The sequence below is a fragment of the Polyodon spathula genome, chromosome 4 (genome assembly GCF_017654505.1).
Source record: "Polyodon spathula isolate WHYD16114869_AA chromosome 4, ASM1765450v1, whole genome shotgun sequence".
Lineage (NCBI taxonomy): Eukaryota > Metazoa > Chordata > Actinopteri > Acipenseriformes > Polyodontidae > Polyodon > Polyodon spathula.
This window is the reverse complement of record NC_054537.1, coordinates 86,546,910-86,565,166: the sequence shown is the minus strand read 5'-3', so window position 1 is coordinate 86,565,166 and position 18,257 is coordinate 86,546,910. Positions and strand designations below refer to the sequence as shown.

Here is an 18,257-nt window from a genome sequence, read left to right as displayed (position 1 = left end):
CATACCATGGCTAAACTGTAAAATCAATGGCACAAAAACAAGCTAGAAAGCAACACTGGCGATATACCTCTTATTAGCAAAATTACATTCAAGTTGTGTTTTTTTTTTTTTTTTTTTTTTTCCAGACTATATATATTCATTGACAGGCACAACGCTTAAAGACTGCCTTTACAACTAAATTCATTTCACAAGTATTCGGGCCACATATGTGCCCCTCACTCAAATTCTAAGCAGCCCACAATGTCGTAGCAGTCAAAGTAAATCTACAGTCTAAAGTTTAAAGGAACATAAACCGCAGCTATCACAGGAATCCCTCAGTTAAAACCACACACGCCTCACTCCCCTGGGGCGTGTCCTATACGTCTCATGACACACAAAGGTCATTTCAGCTTGTGAATCCTGTGCATTATGGGAACTGTAGTATTTTTCATATTATTTGTCTATACAAACGGCACAGCTTAACATTAAAATGGAACAGAATATCTTTGTGATATTATTGATGGAACAACATTTTTTTTTTTTTTTTGGTTTGTTTTTAAAAAATAACAATTAAAAATCTATGGAACATACTGCTGACCAGAGTTCAGCCTGTACTGCACGTCCTGCCGTATTCTGTGTTTGTGATGACGTGGACCTTTTACACTTTCGCAGCATAACAGAAAGCTAGCGGTCTTGGAGTGTTGTTAAAGAAAATAATAATAATATACATTACATTACATTAACTAGGGCGATCAAACATGAGGCGCGCAGGTTTGGGTAAGACTAAGATATCTCTTGCTTGTGTTTATGAGTTTTGAATTAGCTAGGCATCACCATACTTTAAACGCTAAATTAATCAGTGACAGTAAGAAGCATTGGGTACGGTAATGTATAGTGATTAATTATTGGTGTACAACATAAATACATCCATAATACTATGTAAATAATATACTGCGTTTTACAAATACCAGTAACTTAACACGATATCGATAATTCCAGCATTGTTCAGATGTATATTATTTTATTACATTATTTAATGACATAACTCCTAGGTACAACGCTGAAAATGTATACAATGTATAAGGTGAAAAGTAAGTCACTGCAACAGCATGTAAAGATAATAGGAGAACTGTACACTGTAGTTAGCCGTTCCCCACTGTACAGTCTTCCATTGTAATTATGAATGGGCTGTGACCTCCCCACCCTGCAACACCTGGATCGAAACAGCATTTCTATCTGTAATAAAAATATGACTTATATAGGCCTATTTATTCATATATACATATATTAATACACATCAAGTAGATATGATACATCTCTGATGGTTTATTCAAATACATTACGCTTTAGTGTATCACTATAATGCTGGTTTCAGAACATTAATTTATCTGTAGTTTTATGCTATACTAAATTAATACCTCAGCCCAACTGGTTATTTTATCAATCAACTCGGTGCGGTTTATCTTTTCACCCGCTAACTTGTTTTTATTTCTTTTTAAGGAGAAGGAGTACCTACGGGTAATTATGTTGCCAGTGGATACAGTGTATATGAAGAGGAAAATGAACAATTATCAGAAGGTCTGAAAGAAAAAGTAAATGCTCTAAAATCAGTAAGTAATGTATAGAAGCGCTGGCACTTCATCAAGTCGAACTTTTATTTTTAATTTTTTTATATGGAAACGTCACTAATTCATGTTTGTTTAACGATCAAATTCGAAGTGTGTAAGGGTGTAAAACCTGTGTATCTGGCCCTGTACTGTCTTCTGATAGGCTTTCTCACACTGGAAAACCAGGAGGACTATGAATTGCGTGTGTTACGGTTATGGTAATCCAGTATCATCCTTGCCTGGAGATAATTTTGGACAATTGTTGGATTGAACAATACACAAATGACCTACATTTAATGTTGTTTAACACTGTTTTGAATAAGAGAGTATTCACTATTATGGAAACTGTTCTGCTGGGATGTTCTAGTAGCTTTCTCCTCAGATCATGTTGCTTGAAAGATTTTTTATTTATTTATTTTTTTTTTAACAGCTTTCCATTGATATTGGAACAGAGGTAAAATACCAAAACAAGATGTTAGTAGACATGGTAAGTATAGCTCATTAGATCAAAAATAGAGAAAATCCAGAATATGAAACATTTTCCTTGCTGTCTGATAAAGGAATTCGTTTGTTACTACGGAAGAGAACATTGTGTAGGCTGTATTAAAACAGGCTTATTGTTCGATAGGGAAATACAAAGCAACTTTTTCCGGGAATAATGTCAATACAGTAGTCTCCAGCTAAGAGAAGCAAGCGAAGCGTTCTTATAGCCGAAGTGTTCTCTAAGACGAAGTTAGCCACCAGACATGAAATGAATCAGTCAATCAGTAAATAAATATGTATTACTTGTTATGATGCACGTCCATCAACATATAAAATGAACTCTAAGTATGTTTATGTTGTAAACTGTAATAATAAAGTAACAGACAAACTAACATTAATAAACTGTAAAACTAAATTAACACAGCACCCCTACACACACAAAAAAATGCAGCACTAATATACAAGACATGCACTCTATTGAACAGAATGGTGAAGTAACTCGCCAGAGTGGGAAATACCAAATTGCTCTGACTTGTATCAGCTTTTTTTCAAGAGCTCAAATTGAGAAACAGCGGCATATTTTGACATTTTGTATATATGTCATTTTATTCAAAATACAAAACGAGTCAATGATATGACGGCACTTCAGGAAAGATTTAATAAACCAATCAGTGTGCCTCAAGATACTCTCGCTATGACAAGTCGCTTTTGAATAAACCATTTTAATTTAAGTTTGATGGTAAGTCCTTTTCACCACAATTGTGTTCCCTTAGACGAACTGTTCTCTTAGGAAGTGTTCCTATATGCAGATACTACTGTAATTATATATATATATATACACAATACACAGTAAACTATAATTTTCCTATAAACGTCAGTGCTTTACAGTCTTATTATACACGATGGTGGTGCGAGACCCATGAATAATAAGATTGCATATGTATAATAAGGCTGATGGTTAAACTGCAAACCTTTTTCATTTTTTCCAAACAAATTCTATCACCAGTACAAGGACATAACAAAACTAACAACAGTGGGCTGCAGATTTAAAGTTTTATCTGCAGAAGACTGGAAGAAATTTGTGGAAGAGCAGAATAACATCAATTTAGTAATACATTACCTCATGCCAAACCTGGGATATTATAAATCAATCATCAATCCATTATTATTTTTATATAGCACCTTTCATGGCAAGCCATACCAAAGCACTTTACAAAACAAGTACACATTAATCTATATCAAACATTAATTAAAACAATTAAATACTAACAATTAAAATATAAAATCTCTATTTTACATACAGTGGCTTAAAAAAGCCAAGTGAATTTTCTACTCTGATTTTAGTGATAATACTTGTCATTTTACTGCCCCCGCGCCCAAAAAACTAATAAAATATAAAAAAAATACTGAAGCTTAAATGAATTGTAAAAAAAGAAACTAGTTTTACATTTTTTTTTTTTTAATTTTATTTTCAAATGTTCTCAACACTTCGGTTGTTAAAAATAAACACTGCCACTGTGTATTGTAACCGTGTATTATTACAAATAATATACACCAAAACTATATATTTTCAGAGCTAGCACTCTTGTGATTTTTATGTGTTTAAATCATGGGAAGTAATGTTAACTTTACAATGCATTAGTAATACCTCATCAAGAATATTGTATTCTGTTCTGGTCACCTCGCAACAAAAAAGATATTGCTGCTGTAGAAAGAGTGCAGAGAAGAGCGACCAAAATTATTCCAGGTTTAAAAGGCATGTCATATGCAAACAGGCTTAAAGAATTGAATCCATTCAGTGAACAAAGAAGACTACACCACAATCTGATTCAAGCATTAAAAATTCTAAAAGTTACTGACAGTGTCGATCCAAGGGACTTTTTCGACCTGAAAAAAGAAACATGGACCAGGGGTCACAAATGGAGATTAGATAAAGTGGCATTCAGAACAGAAAATAGGAGGCACTTTTTTACACAGAGAATTGTGAGGGTCTGGAACCAACTCCCTAGTAACGTTGTTGCAGTTGACACCCTGGGATCCTTGAAGAAACTGCTTGATGAGATTCTGGGATCAATAAGCTACAAACAACCAAACAAGCAAGATTGGCCGAATGGCCTCTCATTTGCAAACTTTATGTCACCAGAAACCCTCGATAGAAATACAGCCTTATTATGCACAGTTGGGTGTACATTATTTCTTATATAATAGAGGTGAATTGCAATATTTGTATAAACTTTGGTGTTTAACAGTCTTATTATACACTGCAGTAATACCAGAGGAAATACACAGAAATGTGTGAATCCAAGTACCACAATGTCAATATAAGGTTTTTTTCCAAGGTTTGTTAAGCAATATTAAATGGAGAGCTGAACTTGGCCTTCATGATGGACTTATTTAAAGTAAGAAATGTCATTTATTGAACTGTTTCGAAACTGCTTTCTTTTTATTTTTATAGGACACAGATTTCGACTCAACAGGAGGTCTTTTGGGAGCAACTATGGGCAGACTCAAACTTCTCTCTCGAGGCAGTCAAACAAAACTCTTCTGCTATGTGTTGCTTTTTGTCCTCTTTGTGTTCTTCGTCCTATACTGGATTATCAAACTGAGGTGATGCAACATAAAGATTCCCATAGCCGTGTGCCACTGCTTTGGACTAAGAATTTACAAGTTGTAAAAATACAATTTGTACTGGAAGATATTGTTCTCGTAATAGGTCTTTTGCGTTCATTGGAAATTAACTATACAAGTAATGTTGGTACATACAAGTTTCATTCCAAAATGGTTTCACAAAAGAATGAATAAGAATTTACAATAGATTAAAAGTATTACTAATGTAAACAAGAAAGAAATCAATTTCCTTGCATTCTGATCTATTTCATGAAGACTTCAATATTTTTCAGAGGCGGGGGGGATGACACCATTTATAAAAATGAAATATAGTTTGAAATATTTGCAGTATGTATGTGTGAATAATATTTTTTTTAATTTAAGAAATGTTATGGTAAAATATTAATTTTCATTTACACATAAGCAGTACATATTGAATTTTGAATAATACTGTAAAGAAAACTCCCACCTAGACAGCTTTTACGTTTCAAGCATTTACTAAACAGTGCTCACTGATAGGAAAATCTGATCTATATACAAAAGCACTAAAACTGTACAAATCATGGTTTATTTGATAATTTCTCACTTGTAAAATCAATGCTCTAGAATGTCAATGTGCCAGATACAAAATGGTATAAGTATTTAAAGTAGGGGTTTCTATCAAACAAATGAGTTAATCCGGAAATCAAATCCGTCTTGGTAATCACTAAATCCAAAAATGAGCACTTAACTGCAGCCTTTGTCAGGGTACTGGATAGATTCATTTTAATATAAAGGTTAGTATTTTGCTGAATGCGTTTGTTTTGGACAGTGCATGCTGTTTGTGTATAGCTTAGAACATTCCAATAAAGTAAGATTTAGAACCCTGTCTGCAAATAAATGATGCTGTTAACAAGACATCATTGTTGGCCATACTTCAGTTGCATATTAATTTAATAGTCATAACTGTGATTATTAGTGATTTTACAGGAATGAGATCACATTGACAAAAAGCTGTGCACATTGACATGATGTAAGAATTTAATAGTCATAACTACGATTGTCATGGTTAGTGATTCTACAGGAATGAGATCACAGCCGCTCATTGACAAAAAGCTGTGCACAGGGACATGATGTAAGAATTCCATATTTTTTTTAAGTAAATACTGAGACATTTTAAACAAAATGTTATAAATATGTTACAAATCAATTACTACAGTAGCGGTGAAATTCCACATTTAAATTCTGGAATCAGAAGTCTGATCTCCATGGAGAGTTTGGGTAACGACCATCGAAGTGCTAGCTGCCACGACACAAGCTGTCCACTAACTTCCGAAGTAGACATCTGCATAGGACCGGATGTTGCCCATACAGGAACTGCTCACGCACCACTGTACATTCAAACGAACTAATGCGCTATGTATTGTGTGTGCTTAAGTGTACTCTTTTTATTGAAAATAACACAAAAATGGGGTAATGTAAGTCAATTCAGGCAGGTAACCTCCACCTTACTTTCAGCCTTGGCAGTTGAACTGCTTCTCCATCTACAGTGTATCTCACTACAAGCTGAGATGGTAATAAACATTCAGGCTCTGATTGCTTTGAAAAGGGAGGAACGAATGCCAGAAGTCAAATCAAGCAGTCAAAATGCTGTGCTACACGATCATTTCAAATGTATTAATATGTGTAATAAAATATTGCAACTTGTTTAAGTGTTGGTCTGACTGAATATTGATGATGTACACAAAGGAGTAAATGCTGTCATTACAACATGCCTGTGTATTGGTGTTACAGATATAGTTTACTGTCATCCTCTAAATTTCAAGTCAGTTTCTGTGCCAAAATGCCTTTTAGGAACATATAATAACTGAAGTTTAATCAAAATCTGGTTATATTCAGTATTGCTGCCATTTCAACACTATAATTGGTCTAAAACACTGCATGGTGGATTCAAGACTCGGTATCATATGATATGCATTTCAACCAAATTCCAAGAGAATCATACAGCACACACAAAATAGGATATGAAACAAGAAATCAAGGTATTCAAATGATGTGGATTATGCAAAGGTGCACAATCTGAAACAGGAGATCTGAGGAAATCAATAAACTGTATTACGGTTCATATACATTTTCAAGTGGGAAATGTCATTAAATAAGCATGCTCGTAACATATCCTCTGTGACAGCTAAAGAACTAGATACCTGTGTACTGTGTGTGAAAACATGCGAGACATGGGCGATATGGCAGCTTTATTATATCCAGTTTTCAATCTTTTGAGCAGAACACCTATACACAGTGTGCCATATTTTCTTTAACTTTGTTTTGAAAGAAAAAAAATGAGTTCTCAGTGGGATTTCAACAGTTTATTTCAATCAACATGATGCCTTAATTTACTTCAATAGATTGTATGTGGTAAGGATCAACAGGTCAAAAGTCTTAATTTATCAACATTTTAAAATACAGCATGGGATCTACTGTATGTCTGGTGATGTTCTCCATGACCACATGGGGCCCTATTGGATTTCTTTACCCATGCTGCCCTGACTGTGTGCTGCAAGTTGTACACTTAATAATTAATGTCATGCTAAAGTGGCCTACTTACTTCATGAATCATCCTGTATTCAGACTTGCTAAAACTTAGTGGAAAGGAATATGTGTTATACAGAAGGGTTATTAATTAACTGTACCTTCAGGTTAGCTTGAAAGAAGTGCTTCGCATCTAGTTATTCGTCTTTAAGTTAGGAGGAAATGCAATGGAAATAATTATTCAAACAAAATATACAGTTACATTCTCAAACCACTTAACACATTCATTATTTTAAAGCATTTTGGATTTTTTGGATTCTCTTCACATTTGAACACAAACTTTTAATAACAAATTTTAACCCTTACAGAGTGGCACTATTACACAACCTTTTAAAACTGGTAGTACATGCATATACTGAAAAGAAGAAAAACAAAACCATTGACAGTTATAAGATTTCTTTGTAATCTACCATTAGCAATGGTAGATTATTGTTAGTGTGGTGTTTGTTTGGCTGAATTTACTTCTTGCCTGGGAGAGTTTCCATGTACTTGCATATAATAGACAACATGACTTCATCTGCACCAGCTCCTATGGACATCAGCCTTGAGTCCCTGGATAGACAGAAAAAAAAACAACTTATTAACACCTGTGCAGACCTCTCATACGATTATAAGTGCAGTCCAATGACCTTTCTGCAAATTGCGCTTGCACATCACGTGAGCTAACAAAAGAAAAAGCAATAGACAATCTATACACATTTAGCGTGGCAAATGCAGTTTTCATTTGATCATGCTTAAAATGAAATTGGATGTCATTGGAACGCTTATAGGCTACATTAGGGTGGTCAATGGGCATACTGGGTGTTTTATGCATTGAACAAACATGAAGTTACATCTGATATTTAAATGTGTAAAGAATACACAGAGCAATTTTGCTGAACAGCTTGACTACTGTTCCCAGTTCCCACTCTTCTTGTGCCTCTTTGGCTCCCAGCGTCTCAATGGTCAACTGGGAATACCCTGCATGATGAAGCTGGAGATTGGATCATAGAAATGCCGGGACAGCTAAATGTAGCCAGAAACACATGAGCAATAAGTCTGGATTTTCCATAATAAAAATAAAAAAATATTATCATTTCTTCATTTGCATTAGTACAGTTTAAAAAAAAAAAAAAATAAAACATTTTTTATATATATATATATATATATATATATATATATATATATATATATATATATATATATATATATAGACAATTTTTTTTGTTTTCAAATGTTTAGGGAGTGTGTCTCTTGACTTAAAGCAAGCGAACTACATCGAGAGTAGCAACTTCCCGCACTAAATTTGTATTCATATTAAGGCAGGATTAAACGGCTGCGGTACAGTGTTTATTGAAAGTACTCGTGACTTCAAGGTAATGTTGCATTTTACTCAGTGTCGAAATTGTAAAGTAAATTACTCAATAACCAAAACCCGGACCTGGAGCTCTGGTTGCAGTGATCATGTGTACAAACAGCATTAAAATGTGGTTCAATTATTGTATGTGAATAATAAATGAACAGCATTTTAACCATTTCAATATTAGAAACGGTGTGTCAATCATCCACAGCACTATTCACTGGAATGACTGCAGACAGCCAGTATGATTATCATGTGGAGTAGGAGCTGGATATCTGAATGGCAGTATTACAGTAGCATAGATATGAGGCTTAAATTAACACATTCAGGCAACATTTTTGGACCAGTTATTTACACAGCTGTATCTACAGTGTCAAAGTCTCATGCAGTATCTCAAACCATTTGAGTTAGTGCCATATTTGCAATGTTGTACATTATTTAAACCCTGCATTCTATAGTAAATACGTTGGTTACCAAGATATTGAGGTTGTGTGACTTTCTGCTGTACTGAGACTGGACATTGAGTTACTGTCCTATTGTTTAGTACAGCTGCATTTTTTATTTCTCCCAGTTAAGCTCCAACATAGGGTGGTGAACATAGCCGCTATTGCCACACTGTTTTAACTTGGCCATCGTAATGATACAGACCCACCTGCCTTAGACAATGTCTTCATAGTTGGTAACACTGCTATATTCTATGTATCTCTCAATAAGGTGAAATGTTATTGAAGCTGTTCTTTTATACTAAAGGGATTAGTTGTGGAGCATGCAAAGCATTATTTAGGTTTTTTTTTTTTTAAAAGCAAATTCACTTAAACCCCAAAGTTCATTGCTTTATTGGGTGAAATAAAATATAACTTGGCAGAACACTGCATGTATTAAATTATCTGAACCAATAAACCAAAGCTTTCATTTTAAGATTATTCCATTATTCCAAATATGATAAGCATGCAGCTCCACTTAGGTCTTCTTAATCTTGAAACAATGAAGTCAAACGACCTCACATAACATAACTGATGCCGGTATTATTTTGCCCCAGTATTTTGCATTACCACTTGCTATCTACATCTGTTCTGCATTAAAACAAAGCCTATGTGGCTAGAGTCCAATGACACATACTTTGTAATAAACACAGCCTTTCCTAGAAGCGATTTAGATGAAGTCACATAACTAGTTCTTGTGAAGCCTAAAAGAACCAAGTCATGCTGAGGTATATTTTGAGAAAGGGTTTCTAACCTAGAGTCCAGTGATACATCAGGAAAATAAAATTGCATGTCAGTTGCTAATGATGTAATGCTTCAGTTTTAATACTTGAATCTGACAAAACTTTTCAGGGAAATTGGCCATTGACTCCAACAGAGAAATACATATGATTTCCTACATGCTATAAAACAGGCCTTTCTACAGACCTTGTGGTATGCTATTTTTTGTTGTACAGGTGTTAGTAAACCAAAGAGCTGTGTTGGGAAAGTTTCCGGTTCCTTTTATACAATGGACATGCCGGAACCACAGAATTCCAGTACAGGATATTAGCTTTGTAACTCAGGCAGGCTGTTGGATGGGTTGGCTTACTTCCTGGTAGTATGCGTCCGGGTGTGAATGGCTACCACTGTACCATGTACCTTAATCTACAGACACACATCATCAATTTACCGCTTACCTGTAATGTAATATGGCACACAAATACAGTGACACCCCTTTACCATGGAGTCGATTCTGGTCATTTACCTGTAGAACCTGCTGACAAAAACATCACTGGTGAACCCCATTCCTCCCCAGAACTGCAGACAGCTGTCGCTCAGTTCACGCGCCAAACGCCCTGCCTTCAGTTTAGCCATTGAAGCCAACTTGGTTACATCAGTACCGTTCACATACATAGCTGAAAAGAAAAAAACAAATACATGCATCTAGTTAGCAATGGAAAAATGACTACGGGCCTGAATCAAAATTGAAATCCCAACCACAGCATTTATCATATTTCCTGCTTACATTACTCATTTATCAAAAATGAAGAGTTGAAACAAAGGAAGCTAACTGGAACATACCAGTGGCGCGGTAGAGGAGCGAGCGAAGAAGTTCCACTTCCGTTTCCAGTTCTGCCAAACGAAAATGAACTGTTTGGTTGTGGAGGATTGGCTGGTTGAAAGTTTTCCTCTGTCTGGTGTATTCAATGGTTTCCTGAATTACAGTCTGCATTGGTGTCAAAACTACAGAATACAAAGAGAACAAGGATGTCAGTAACTTTTGTCCCTTGCCACGATTATAAATACTGAAAAAATAAGAACCATCAGTATTGTGAAGAAATAGCTCACCTTGACCTATGTCCACATTCTTACTGACTTACCCAGGGAATCTATATATTTTAGTATTACTAAAAATTTAGTGTTATAGCTATGGATTAATAATTTTGTTACTGATCTTTTATCACTGTTTTATAGAAGGTTCTCTTGATACGCACAGAATTTTCTTCATTTTGAGGATGTCTCTGTTAATATACTTTCCTTTGACAAGGAGTTCAGGAGATGCTCTTCAGTTCTACCATGGACATATGCAACACAGGTTAGATCAGACAAAGTGACTGTATATAGCTACTCTCCAGCACAATCTAGTGCATAACACTGTATTGCCAGAAAAAATAAAACTTTATCCAAAGTAACAGATCAGTTATTGTATGGCTGATCTAGCCTTTGTTACTTTTTATTTTGAAATATGAACCACACAGAATAACTACACACACTATAAAAAGGTAAGGGGGCAGTAAAACAAAACAAAAACCATGACAAAGGAATTTGAAACTAGGTATTCTTTATAGTTTTGGGAGAACAAAGTGTGAATACTCAAAGGTTCCAGTCTGACTAATACTACTGATGTTCTAATCAGACATATACATTAGTTACAGTGGCTTGCGAAAGTATTGACCCCCCTTCGCATTTTTCCTATTTTGTTGCCTTACAACCTGGAATTAAAATGGATTTTTTGGGGGTTTGTATCATTTGATTTACACAACATGCCTACCACTTTGAAGATGCAAAATATTTTTTATTGTGAAACAAACAAAAAATAAGACAAAAAAACAGAAAACTTGAGTGTGCATAAGTATTCACCCCCCCAAAGTCAATACTTTGTAGAGCCACCTTTTGCAGCAATTACAGCTGCAAGTCTCTTGGGGTATGTATCTATAAGCTTGGCACATCTAGTCACTGGAATTTTGCCCATTCTTCAAGGCAAAACTGCTCCAGCTCCTTCACGTTGGATGGGTTACGCTGGTGTACAGCAATCTTTAAGTCATACCACAGAGTCTCAATTGGATTGAGCTCTGGGCCTTGACTAGGCCATTCCAAGACATTTAAATGATTCCCCTTAAACCACTCGAGTGTTGCTTTAGCGTATGCTTAGGGTCATTGTCCTGCTGGAAGGTGAACCTCTGTCCCAGTCTCAAATCTCTGGAAGACTGAAACAGGTTTCCCTCAAGAATTTCCCTGTATTTAGCGCCATCCATCATTCCTTCAATTCTGACCAGTTTCCCAGTCCCTGCCGATGAAAAACATCCCCACAGCATGATGCTGCCACCACCATGCTTCACTGTGGGGATGGTGTTCTCGGGGTGATGAGAGGTGTTGGGTTTGCGCCAGACATAGCGTTTTCCTTGATGGCCAAAAAGCTCAATTTTAGTCTCATCTGACCAGAGTACCTTCTTCCATATGTTTGGGGAGTCTCCCACATGCCTTTTGACGAACACCAAATGTGTTTGCTTATTTTTTTCTTTAAGCAATGGCTTTTTTCAGGCCACTCTTCCGTAAAGCCCAGCTCTGTGGAGTGTACGGCTTAAAGAGGTCCTATGGACAGATACTCCAGTCTCCGCTGTGGAGCTTTGCAGCTCCTTCAGGGTTATCTTTGGTCTCTTTGTTGCCTCTCTGATTAATGCCCTCCTTGCCTGGTCCGTGAGTTTTGGTGGGCGGCCCTCTCTTGCAAGGTTTGTTGTGGTGCCATATTCTTTCCATTTTTTAATAATGGCTTTAATGGTGCTCCATGGGATGTTCAAAGTTTCGGATATTTGTTTTATAACCCAACCCTGATCTGTACTTCTCCACAACTTTGTCTCTGACCTGTTTGGAGAGCTCCTTGGTCTTCATGGTGCCACTTGCTTGGTGGTGCCCCTTGCTTAGTGGTGTTGCAGACTCTGGGGCCTTTCAGAACAGGTGTATATATATACTGCGATCATGTGACAGATCATGTGACACTTAGATTGCACACAGGTGGACTTTATTTAACTAATTATGTGACTTCTGAAGGTAATTGGTTGCACCAGATTTTATTTAGAGGCTTAATAGCAAAGAGGGTGAATACATATGCATGCACCACTTTTCCGTTATTTATTTTTTAGAATTTTTTTAAACAAACTATTTTGTGTATGTCCATTACACGAAATCCAAATAAAAATCCAAGGGGGGTCAATACTTTCGCAAGCCACTGTACATGTAAGGAATATGTTCTACTGTCTCAGTAGATAAGAAATTAATACATGTGTTGTGCAATACTGCAATTATGAGTCCCCTCAGATTAATCTGTTGTACAACAAAGAGAATTAAGATCACAAGGAAATGCAGATGTCATTTGCTGCTGCCATTTCAATAACACTGATATGTTTTAAAAAATAAATAAGGAATACAGCACAGTTACAAAACAATCTGTTAAGGTCAACTATTTAAAATATGGGGGATAGCATTAATGTTCCCAATTTCAGGATTATTAGAATGCATGGTTGTACCTCTGCCTCTGCACAAAATACATTACGACACATTAACAATTACAGCAATGGAGAATATATTTCCAAGCTTGAGCCTACATGTACAATTACAAGTAGTAAGTCCTTATTAGTCCATTTATGAACTACAGTACATTCCAGGACTGAAAACTGTAGTCTTTTATGCTTTGCTCCCAGAGGATAAGAGAAAGTTTACTTAACTTACTATTGGCCACTCCCCACAAACGCTCTTCCTGAAACTGTTGCATTTGGTATGTGAAACCCATTCCTTCCTCCCCGATGAGATTTTTGCAAGGAACACGGACATCATCAAAAAAGATCTCTGCAGTATCAGATGACTTCATGCCGATCTTACTAATTTTTCTAGTGATGTGAATCCCTTCATTATATGGACAAAAAATAAAAAGTTACATGAATTGCAACTACTTTTTAATAAAGAGCTGCATAACCCTTTCAAAGGATTTGCTTATAGATGTAAATCAAATACAACAATGTAAGCCTGGACAAAATTATCACCATTTAACCTTGGGTCGGACTTAACTGGCAAACAATAGTTATAGATATGAATCTTTTAAAACAAAAAACATTCATTGTTCTACAGTTATGAGCATGCACTTGGCATTCTTAAAATCTTCATTGCCTTCAGCAAAACAAAACTAAATTAAAAGTTCAGGGCAATCACTACACAAATATATTTCTCACCAGGCAAGTTCATTGGCAGACAGATTAGGGATTTGTTTCTGTGAGGCGGTCCATCGCTGGTATTTGCCAGAAGACACATCCAGTCAGCTTGAGTCCCATTTGTGGTCCACATTTTCCCACCATTTATTATGTAATCATCACCTTTTCTCACAGCTTTAGTCTTGATACCTGAAATGATGCGACAACCAAGAGGCTACAGAATTTGATTTGCGTGTTGGTATTTTAGGTAACTGATTCTAGATATGCTAAAGTTGTATTAGCATATCTAGAATCAGTTACCTAAAGGACAGGAACTTGCAAATGCCTTCACCAAAGTGTTGGCAGTTGTCTCCTTTCACTAAAAGAATAACACTGAATGTTGATTTTGACATCAAAATGACTATTGTTAGTGCTCTGCTAGTCTTGGGGTTTCCTAAGCTGTGAGCCTTACTGTAACATGGGAAACTGGAATGTAAAAATAACAAAGTAAGGGACTGCTTTTGTGTATAAGACAAACTTTAACACTTATTAACAACTATGGCTATTGAAACACATACTTGCAACATCAGAGCCAGCTCCAACTTCACTCACACCAAGACACACCACTTTATCTCCTGCAATAGTCGGTTGAAGAAACTCCTTTTTCAGCTCTGCTGAGCCATACCTTTGAAAAACATACTGGTTATTTTCAGTACCACAGCTATGACCAAATGTTTTGCATCACCTAGAATTTTAGGATTGAGACATAATAAAAAAATTTAAAATTATATATATATATATATATATATATATATATATATATATATATATATATATATACACACGCACACACACAGTACACCCTTACTATAACACCCTTCATTATAACAACCCTTTGGCTATAATGAACCTGGACCCCAAATAAAAATAAAAATAAAACTAAAAACTAAAAAAGATCATAAAAACACACACACTGTCCATCCCGGTCTGTACACACAGGATGCCACCTCTGCAGTGAGGTCAACTCATTTGTCTTAATAAGAAACGCACGCTGTGTAACTACGCCTCCGAAACAAAAATAACTTTATGTTGCAACAAAGTTGGAAACTATACTGATCGTTTGAAAAAAGTAGTAACCCAGGAGTGAATGCAGGTTTTCAAAAATCACTCTGTTTTTGGCTTGTTCAAAAATCAAGTGGCAAAGAAAAACTGATTAAAGAAAAAAAAGGGAGTATCTGATGAACTTTTCATGTTGGGTTGATTTGGAATAAAAGATCAGCTTTAATTTAGGATTTTTGTTTTTGTACTGAGTTTTAATTCTTGAATGAACTGGATAAAGCAAAGGCAGAATACTGGATACATGAGACAAGCAGCTACATGCAATTCTACTTTTATTCACAATCTCATCTCATTAACTTACTGCAACAGTTTATCGTTCATTTTGATTGTACTTTTGCTATAACGAACCCCTCGATATAATGAAGAAAAGGTTTGGACCCCAACAGGTTTGTTATAGCGAGGGTGTACTGTTTGGATATATACAGCGGCTCTCAAAAGAACTCACCCCCCTTGGACTTTTACACACTTTCCAAGCCCTGATGCAGAGAAGCATCCCCATAGCATGATGCTGCCACCACCATGCTTCACGCTAGAGATGGTGTTCTCAGGATGATGTGCAGTGTTAGGCTTGCCGAAAACATTTCACTTGGCATTGAGGCCAAAAAGCTCTATTTTGGTCTCATCAGACCATAGACTCTTCTTCCACTTGGATTCAGAGTCTCCCACATGTCTTCTAGCAAACTCTAGCCAAGATTTGATGCAAGTTTTTTTCAACAATAGCTTTCTTTTTGCCACTCTCCCATAAAGGCCAGTTTTGTGAAGCACCCAGGCTATTGTTGCCGTATGCAGTGTCTCCCAGCTCAGCTGTGGAAGACTGTAACTCCTTTAGAGTTGCCACAGGCCTCTTGGTGGCCTTCCTGACTAGTGCCCTTCTCACCCAGACACTCAGTTTTTAAGGACGTCCTGTTCTAGACAGATTAAGTTGTGCATATTCTCTCCATTTCTTAATAATGGACTTTACTGTGCTCTGGGGGATATTCAATGCCTTGGAAATGTTCTTATATCCTACCCCTGATTGGTGCTTATTCCGGATTTGCTTTGAATGTTCCTTTGTCTTCATGATGTAGTTTTTGTTAGGACATGTACTAACCAACTGTGGGACCTCCCAGAGACAGGTGTATTTAATCTGAAATCATGTGAAACACCTTAACTGCACACAGGTGGACTCCATTCAACTAATTATGTGACTTCTAAAGACAACTGGTTGCACCAGAGCTTATTTAGGTGTGTCATAGCAAAGGAGGTGAATACTTATGCCATCAATTATTTTCTGTTTTATATTTGTAATTAATTTAGAACAATTTGTAGATTTTATTTTTCACTTTGACATTATGGACTTTTGTGTTGTGTTGATCAGTGGCAAAAATACAATAAAATGTGGAAAAATCCAAGGGGGTGAATACTTTTGAGAGCCACTTTGTGTGTGTGTGTGTGTGTGTGTGTGTGTGTGTGTCTATATATATATTTAATGTGAAGTAAATATAGATTTTATTTAACATCATGTAATCAAAGGAACTATAAATCTGTATCACAAAAGTCTACCAGAAGCCATAATAGTAGTACATTATTTCAGGTTAGATTTTGAAATGTAATTCAACATGTTAACGTAACATTATTCTGCAGGATGCATTTGACTTTATGATGCAACACGTGTTAATTCTACAGGGTGATGCTAAACTTTTGTCCACAGCTGTACAATGAAATTATTTGTTTCATGCAAAGGGAGAAAGAGAGATCTTTTAAAAAAAAATCTTGATTAGGAGACAAACAGACACGTGCAAGTCTCTATAAGTTGCTTTGGTTAAAGGCGCCTGTTAAATAAACTAATAATAATAATAATAATAATAAGTTGCACTTAATACCTTGCTAGTGCTGGGGTTGCCATGTCGGACTGAACCCCTATGGCCATAGGAATCCCTCCACAACGAATGTTACCCAGCTCCTCAGACACTGCAATATTGTAGCTGAAGTCCAATCCAAGTCCTCCATATTCTATGAAAAAAGTTACAACTCTAACTTTACAATAGAATGCAGACAGATAGATTTAGTTTCAAACTAAAGAACAGCTTCCTGGATATTAAATGTGCAGGATACAGGGATTGGTAGAAATGAAAGAAAGTTGTATTAAAGTTATACAGCTGATAACACTTTTCTTTGGATGACTTGCTATAAAAAAATAATACCCTTGCTGTCTTAAGGATATTACTTTAAATGGCCTTAATGCAGACTTTAGATTGTTATGCTTGACCAAGCATAAATCGGATCCCCCTACCATGAATTTAAAAAGGAAATCTGAGAAAATACCCCTACACAAAAAAAATATTTTTTTTAATGTTTAAATTATTTAGATGTAATGTTTCTGATGGCAACTAACAGGGATCCACCCAATCATCGGACAGCTGTTTAAATAAAATGAATGAATGAATGAATGAATGAATGATTTGCAGTACATAGTCCCAATGAAATACAACAGTAGTATGAAGTATAAACATTTTATTTCTTAGGATTATACATATTCTTGAATTTTATCAAAAATGTCAAACCATTTCCCCCAAATCAAATATTGTATAATCTGTATTATTTATAGTCAGTTTTGATTAATAATTGACTGAAATAAGTCACATTTTTAAACTAAATTATGTTTGAGAGCCTTTTTCTTATAAATTATCAATAAAGGAACACAAATCTTGGCCCAAAAATCTGTTTACTTTACTTAAGTGTTCTTAAATATTTCAACAGTTTTAAAATTATAAATCCGGTAGATTATAATTAAATTATAATTAAAAGCATACAGAACCTAATTACTTTTGGAAAACAATTGAAATTGGTATGCATTTTTTATTAAGGTATAAATCTGTTGGGATTTTTGAACAAGACTGTGTACAAATAATTTCCAAACTCAACATCCTGACTGATGAAATTTCAAATATCAGTTTTTGTATTTCCATCACGTCTTAATTACATCCAACAGATTTCATGATTTGTAAATGAAAGCAACTTCCTTTATTAAATTGTGAAATAACCAAATACCACAGGGATCAGTATTATGACCTCTGCTATCCCTAATCTACATTAATGATTTAGATTCTGGTATAGTAAGCAAACTTGTTAAATTTGCAGACAACACAAA

At 35.6% G+C, this 18,257-nt stretch overlaps 2 protein-coding genes across 3 annotated transcripts in view; one reads left to right on the top strand and one right to left on the bottom strand.

The window, feature by feature from the left end:
• Window positions 1-606: 606 nt before the first annotated feature.
• On the top strand, window positions 607-6,362 carry bet1 (Bet1 golgi vesicular membrane trafficking protein). Of its 2 annotated transcripts, none has more exons than XM_041248896.1 (4): window positions 607-756; window positions 1,480-1,571; window positions 2,017-2,073; window positions 4,525-6,362. In XM_041248896.1, the coding sequence occupies exons 1-4, from the start codon at window positions 738-740 to the stop codon at window positions 4,678-4,680; spliced, it is 324 nt and encodes a 107-aa protein (XP_041104830.1). In that variant the 5' UTR covers window positions 607-737; the 3' UTR covers window positions 4,681-6,362. The 2 variants fall into 2 exon arrangements, with proteins under 2 accessions (XP_041104830.1, XP_041104829.1); XM_041248895.1 differs by having other exon boundaries at window positions 609-756; window positions 1,480-1,589.
• Window positions 6,363-7,006: 644 nt separating this feature from the next.
• The window catches only part of zgc:85777 (uncharacterized protein LOC405871 homolog), a 29,131-nt gene continuing 17,880 nt past the window's right edge, over window positions 7,007-18,257 (bottom strand). Inside the window, exons 3-9 of the mRNA XM_041246764.1 lie at window positions 16,990-17,119; window positions 14,587-14,693; window positions 14,051-14,218; window positions 13,554-13,727; window positions 10,629-10,790; window positions 10,312-10,462; window positions 7,007-7,796 (exon numbers count right to left, since the gene is read on the bottom strand). Coding sequence (XP_041102698.1) covers window positions 7,703-7,796; window positions 10,312-10,462; window positions 10,629-10,790; window positions 13,554-13,727; window positions 14,051-14,218; window positions 14,587-14,693; window positions 16,990-17,119 — 986 coding nt within the window. The 3' untranslated portion in view covers window positions 7,007-7,702. The remainder of the gene's footprint in view (window positions 7,797-10,311; window positions 10,463-10,628; window positions 10,791-13,553; window positions 13,728-14,050; window positions 14,219-14,586; window positions 14,694-16,989; window positions 17,120-18,257) is intronic.

Coding starts and splice junctions, on each gene's coding strand:
- bet1 (XM_041248895.1), top strand. Junction 1,590..2,016: donor AAGTAAATGCTCTAAAATCA/GTAAGTAATGTA, acceptor TTTTTTTAACAG/CTTTCCATTGATATTGGAAC. Junction 2,074..4,524: donor ACAAGATGTTAGTAGACATG/GTAAGTATAGCT, acceptor TTATTTTTATAG/GACACAGATTTCGACTCAAC.